At 35.6% G+C, this 7295-nt stretch overlaps 1 protein-coding gene across 1 annotated transcript in view; it reads right to left on the bottom strand.

The window, feature by feature from the left end:
* The window catches only part of LOC108721734 (zinc finger protein 628), a 27956-nt gene extending 23340 nt beyond the window's left edge, over positions 1–4616 (bottom strand). Inside the window, exon 1 of the mRNA XM_018446429.1 lies at positions 4327–4616. Within this exon, the coding sequence (XP_018301931.1) occupies positions 4327–4333 (7 nt within the window). The 5' untranslated portion in view covers positions 4334–4616. The remainder of the gene's footprint in view (positions 1–4326) is intronic.
* Positions 4617–7295: the final 2679 nt, after the last annotated feature.

Raw genomic sequence — 7295 nt, 5'->3', positions numbered from 1 at the left:
GCATTCCTACATAATTCATGCGCGAACGCATCGCTAGCGAGAATTTGTTACTTGTTTCCATAGATAACGGAGCATAATGTAGTTTTCTGCCAATCGCCGGAGGATGTTCATTGCGAATTTGAATTATTGTTCTTCGATTTTAAATAAGTGAATTGAAAAGGGAAATGAGCTCATAAAAATGCGTCCAACATAGTTGCAAAAAAAAGGAACAAAAGCATGCCGCTGATAAGCGTCATGAAAAATTCCTTGGCAAACTTATCAAATAATCATTCACAAAAAGAAAGGGAAGCAGAAGAGAGATGGATCAAATATATCAATCTTCGTTTCGAGTCTAATAATAAGTTGAAATAGAAATATATGACATTGGAGCACAAAAAATGGTTTGAGATAAAATATATATTTAAATATGTCACAGAAATTTTGCTCGTTAAACCTGAAGCGGAAAAGGAAAGCAGTTCGAGAACCATGATTTTAATATGGAAAGTTTTCAATGACTCGTGTTGAAATTCGAGGTCTCGATATTAGATAGGCACGTATTTAAACAGGTGAGGCCAATTCAACGATATATTATGCTGCACTTCTGCGTTGTTATCATCGATGCATTACGTTGCCCACAGAATAAAAAAACCATGTTCTCTTTGTTGTATGCGTGAGAATAAATCATGAACGTCACAAACCCGATTTCCTGCTAACTTTTCAATTTTATGCGACGATGAGCAATAAAACTATGAATAATATCAAACAGAAATGTCGAAAATATTACGTGATCAAAAAAAATATAATATGTAAATTAAAATATAATGTATATATATTTTACATAATAAAATGTAATGACATAATATATGGTAACATTTAAATTATATTTATATAGTATGTACTGCATTCACACACATACATTAGTGAGCTTAATTGTTATCAATTGGATAGAATAAATAAAGAAACAAAAATAAGTATCTTCTCAAAAATATGTTCTTTCATTTCGAATGTTAGCGTTTAATCAATATTGTAAATATGTTTTTGCAATTTTTAGTACGAAACAAGACAAACGATAACAAACTGAGGAGTGTGCGATAATGAGTGCAATACCAAAAATCTTTCATTAATGACGAAGATTAATTGTATGGAATGGCCACCTGTGGAAATATCACTTTAACAGATTCGAGATACGTTAACTACGTCATTTCTTAATTTCACACTTGAGGCACGACGCGTTTCACATGAATTCCGAATCAATGAGTCGTTTATCTTCTCACCGTAAAAATTAATTATAGCGGTCAGATAGAGCTCTTTTAATTACTAATTAATCACTTCTGACTCACGGTATTCTCGTGAATACGAAACATTTTCAATTTCATATAAATTTCGAAATCGAATAAAATTTTTTATTTATGTGACTATACACAGTGTCTCAAAATTCCCGCATTCGGAGTACAAAACATGACACTTTATGCTAAACGGAACAATTTTTTTCCTTTAGCAAAATTGTGTCCGATAAATAATTTTTACGCTTGTTCATTAACTTCAACCTGCTCTTCTGCAAAAACTACTTGTCGGACGCAATTTTGGTAAAGGAAAAAATTGTTTGTTTTAGCATAAAGTATCATGTCTTGTACTCCGAATGCGGGAATTTTGGGACATCCACTCATATTGACGGAAATTTTCGATTATGTTTTAGCAAAATTTAACGACAGTCTATATATTTCGCTCTGTGACGTTCAAATGACTTAGCAGATAATGAGAAGACATCTGTCAATTAACAAATCGATTAATTGATGACAAACAGAACTCCAGACCTCGTAAACGGCTAATCTTGTTTGTTTATTAATTTTGAAAGTAACTCCCACCGTAACAACTCAACGAAATCTCAAAAAACAATCATGAATATTTACGCAAAGCCTTGATTAAGCTGTGTGAACAAGTGTCAGATGTTCTTTCCGCCTGAGCCTCTTTAAGACGGATTTTTGGACTAAGTTATGAGTGTCGTCGCTACATTTTCGAACAGAGATTAAAATAGGCATTCAATTTTTAATTTCAAAGACAAATGTAGTTTTTTAATATTATAGTATTACACAAGACAGTGACATTATGTGATAATACAATATTTCATATGTGGGTTTTTAACGGATTTAACAAAATTAAAAATAAAAATATTTAAAAATAATTGATTCATTATAAAAAATATTTATTTATCTTATTTTAAGAATTAAAGTAACGTATTTTCTGAAAATTTTATTATATTGAATGATTTATCTTATTATGCACAAACAATTATTATAAATACCTAAATTAAACATTTATATATATATAAATATATAAATTTTGCAAAGTTTTATTTAAAAAACTATTTATTATACTTCGTGTGTAATAATTACATTAATGTTTTATTGTATTAATTACATTAATAATTACATTAATGTTTTATTATATTATATTTTTCTATGCAATAAAGAGTGGCATATGCATGTTAGTCATCACATTTTTTACGCAAGCGACCAAAGTGCGACGATGTTTTGGAAATTTACACATGTTTTTTACATTTGCATTCGTGATATGTTTAAAATACTAGCTATTCTAATACCTCGTGCTTCGGTTATCATCGTGCAGCTTATCCGCAGTACTTTTTCGCTTTTGCGATTAGGATAATATACGCGCGTCGCTAAAATCTTTCATTTGTATAAGAAGCCGTGCGCTTTATAAATGTTACCTGCTTCATAAACATTACCTACGTTTTTTTAAGTGTAATCGTGTATGAAAGTAAAAACACGAGCAGTATACAAGTTTATTTCAAGATACGCAAAACGTGCGACTTAACAAATAGTAGGTAAGTCAAATAAGATAAATGAAATATTATTCATTTATTTTAAAATAAGTACAATTCAAAGATACAAAAATCTTTTGCGTTTTTACGTTAGGGGGACGAATTCAAAAAAAGATTCATTGAGACGCAAATTCAGTGATAAAATTTCTGGGAAAGAAAAGTATATTTTCCAGATATGAGTCTTTAAAATCGTACGGAATGAATTAGCTGAAGTTAATATCTGAAATTATAGAATTATGAATGACTATTGAACGAAAAAACAAATGGAGAGTTCATGCCACTTGTTAGAGCAGTTTACGCAAATAATCTGTATGTTTTTTATAGAAAAATCACACGGAATCTCATCAAGAGTGAAAAAGTGATGTTGCGGAACGAAACTACAGATGTGTGACTTGGTAATAGAAGTTTGCTCAGAAAATGTAATGAAACCTTGCCGCCTCTTGAATATTCGAGAAGATAAATCTTCTATATAATATCACATAAAGCACAATAGCTACTCAATGAAACGTTCGAAAAATTTTTTAAGTAATCAATCATAATTTGGTTTATATTCGAATTGAAACAATTCTGAGCAGACTTCAAATATACTCTTATTAATGATTGTTATTAACAAGTAAATTATTATTAAATATTATTACTATTATATATATATATATATATATGACAAGTGGTTAACAAGTACTTTTGTGTCACAAAAAAATGCAAATGCGTCTGTTTAAAATGCTTTGCATTGTTTAAAATGTTAAACGTCAAAATAATCGCGGAATATGTTCAAGGAATTGACGAGGACAAGAGTAATCTGCACGAAGACTGTTTTGCAAGACCGTTTAAAATATGATGATAAAGATCAATGGATCGGCGAAAAAAACACAAGTGATTAATTCTGACTTCTGATAAGAGTCGCGATTGACGTCGTGGAAAGTTACAAGAGAGGTCAACTTTAAATCAGCTTTAACTCGTGTGATGTTAAAAATCAAATTTATGTCATTTCGATTGATAGAATCGTTGATGATTGATAGTGTATGTGACGTTGATACATTCTCATGCAAAATAAATTTATTGTTATTTATATTCGATCATGTTTCTATAACTGACAACTAGATTCAATGTACTGATCTTCGACACACAATGCAATTTTTTTCTATCTGAAGAAATTATGCATACATCAATTTTCGATAAAATTATAAAATGCACAAATCAATCAAATTTTGTAACAAGTTTCACTCAATACTATAAATAATTTAATTTTTCTTCCTTTTCTGTGTAGAACAATTAAAAATTTGTAACAAAAATTTCTCTTACCAATCCCAGAGTATTTTACGTGATATAAATGTAAATCTGACGCGTAGAATGAAGCGTAACTCTCGGCAAGTGCGTGCGACGATAAAAGTGCGTAATAAATGAAAATTATCGCGATCGTCGAAATTTACCGGATAGTTAATTAAGTCAGTCGGCGAGTGTCACGTGTTGATCGTTGTGTCCGAAGATATTAAAAATCCTTTACTCACCACACATCACGTTCAGGTGTTGTGGCGATGTGAAAACGATGCGCTAAAATTGTATGCCGCTCATGGAGTCGCGCACTATTCCCGACGTGGTCCCCACGCACTGTGCCTATCAGATCAGTTCGGCGCGAATCACACAGATTTCTTTGGCAAACGTTAAACTACCGACACACGTCCTCCTCGCACAAATACTTTCGCGGAAGCACGCGGTCGTGAGCGTTCGTTAAATGCGAGATCAAAAGTGTTCTCTTGGACGGCCTTGGAACTGGTCCCGTTCACCACCAACCGGCCAGTCGAAGTCTTTTTCCGGAAGTCACGTGATATTCATCAAGATTAATCGTGATAAGGACGCGAACCACTGCTTGAACGAATTCTCGTCGATATTTAAAGTCGCTTCAATTTGAGACCTCGAAGAATCATGAATTACAAGATGTTTTAAATCCCTTGGCAGAATCTTTACGTCAGCCGTTGACTTTCTCCTTCTTTTTCTTCCGTTTCTCGTGACGACTAACACATCCCTACGGTATGTATCGCCGAGAGTAGCCCGAGGTGATAGCGGATTATCAGATGGTAGCCCGATCACAGGGTAGCTGTCATGAAATTTTCGCTCTTTCCTCTCGGAGTGTCCTGACTAAGAGCAGGACCCCGACTGACCCCGCAGTGTGGCCGAGGAGGACACGCACGGTCTCTCGCGTGTGAGGACGAACGTGTGTCGGCCGGCTCGTAGCTTCCCCTTACCTGGTCTGTCTCTCCTCGCTCAGGTTTCGTTCTTCTCTCACCTGCGCGTCGGTCTCGTGTGCTACCTGGAGGCTCCGCCTACCATCGTTCGGTTGTGGTGCCGAGTACGCCGGCGTTCGACGTGGTGGGAAACGGAGAGAAGACGCAACGCGCGCGTCCTCCTTCTCTTTCCCCTTCAATCCCTCGTCTACCCCCGCAGAAATCGCTGGTAGTACGGTAGAAACGTGTGATCTCCACGGTATCTAACCCCACCACCACCTTTATAGATAGAGTGCGGGAGATGCGTTCTAAGCGTCGTCGCACCAACAACGGTGGGCGGTTTCCTCCTCGTCGTAGCCGTGGCAGGAAGGGATCGCGAGGTGCAGGTGTTCGACCGTATCAGTGTTTCAAGACGAAATTCTCAATAGCGGATTAATTGCCCCGTGAAGAGCGACTGGAATTAATGCGTCCGCGTGGACGTGGTGGACGCGTTGTTCCCGTTAAAACTATATACGGCCGTCATTTCGTGCGACACGCGCCGTGGATCGTTAGTTAATTAATGGTTTCGCGACTCTTCGTGCATGAAAAACGATCGAGCGGCGTTGAGTGTTCTTAAATTCAAGTTGCGCTCGCCTGTTTTGCAATTGAAATTTCTCGATCACGCGTCTGTCCGGCTTATGACGATAGCACGTGACAGATTCTTGGGCACGGCGTGCTGTCTTTGCTACATAAGAGATTATTTATTCAATCACCCACTTATCCCGATCGTAACGATCTAATCAATTGTGATTAATATCCTTTGAAATACAGAGATAGGTTCAGATTATTAAACCGTAATTATTCAAAATGATTATTATTAAATAACAGCTGTTGAGATGTTTATGACTTTTATAATTCATTATTATATAAATCATTATTACGCAATAAATATAAATGAACAAATAAATTCAATAGGATTATTAAATAAAGCCAGATTAAATTCGTCCAGTCAAATTAAATTCACTTGGTGACTGAAAATAGATCTGGCTGTTCAATAAGATGTTGAATCTGCTTAAACTGCTGAATCTTAATAATGCTGCGACTTTTATATTGTGGTCTTTTGGAGTACTATAGTGATTTTCTGTAGCAATAATTTTTTAAAACTAAACATGATATTTTATTATAATACTGTATATTATATATGCTACTATAAAATTTCTTTTTAAATTCATTGTGAATTATTAATTAAGATAACGCTGTTAATTCTAACTTCCATATTATCAACGTCTAGAGATTAATCATCAATAAAGATGATTTGGTTCAAACTCCATTTAGCTTAATCGATGATTAACCCTCCGTGAACTGGGGTGTGACATACCTCAGCAAGAATTTCTATAACTTCTTAAAAAGTACCGCGCGTACGTGCCGATTTCGTGCAACTGGAAAGTGCATTGTTACCAATCACACTAAATTATAGTATATTTATGATGAAGTATAGCATGGGATATGAGATATACCTACATTTGATCCTTGTTAATTTTCCACCTGGTTCACGGATGATTAATTAGAATTGCTTGAAGCAAAATTTCTAGCTGTATAATTTGTCATCCCTAATCTTTTTCTCCATATGTTAAACAACAAAAAATTGATAATTCTATTGATGTTAACAAAATAGTACAGGTAACACTTGATAAGTAAATCATCAATTAAGTTGATTGACGCTTGGTCAAAGTCATCCTAAAAATAGAAACTGGAGATTTCGATGATCCTGTCTAATAATATTACAAATGCGTGGTCCATGATCTAGGGTACCATCGTGTAACGTCCATCTTAACTCGGCGCCTGGGTGCAGACGCCAATAGGCACTCTCCGGAGCGGCCGTGCGCGCGCACGAGATATCCGTTGTTAGATTTGATTCGGCAGACTATCTCACGAGAGTAGGAGAGAGCCGAGTGCGTCGGCGCCGCTGTCGGAATCGTTCTCTATTGGCTGCTCTCTCCTAGGAGAGAGGCAAGGTGCTGCGTCTCGCTTGCATAAACCCGCCGTATCCTAGACGAACGATAAGAGGGGCCAGAGACTGACTTCGTGATGACCTTGGAATTAAACATAAGTATAATCGCGATGCTGAAGTCTCTGTGACGAGCGCAATTCGAAACTGCTGTATCTAGGTCAAGATTGCGTATCACCATTTGTCAATTGATGGCACATTGTCCTCTTTTACATGTATGTTCATTTTACGTAACAAACAAATTATTAAATTTAGACATCGTTTGCTC

Source organism: Mycetomoellerius zeteki, unplaced genomic scaffold (genome assembly GCF_001594055.1).
Source record: "Mycetomoellerius zeteki isolate Tzet28-1 unplaced genomic scaffold, Tzet1.0 scaffold182, whole genome shotgun sequence".
Classification (NCBI taxonomy): Eukaryota; Metazoa; Arthropoda; class Insecta; order Hymenoptera; family Formicidae; genus Mycetomoellerius; species Mycetomoellerius zeteki.
The sequence above is the reverse complement of the archived record's forward strand: the minus strand, read 5'-3'. Positions and strand labels throughout refer to the sequence as shown.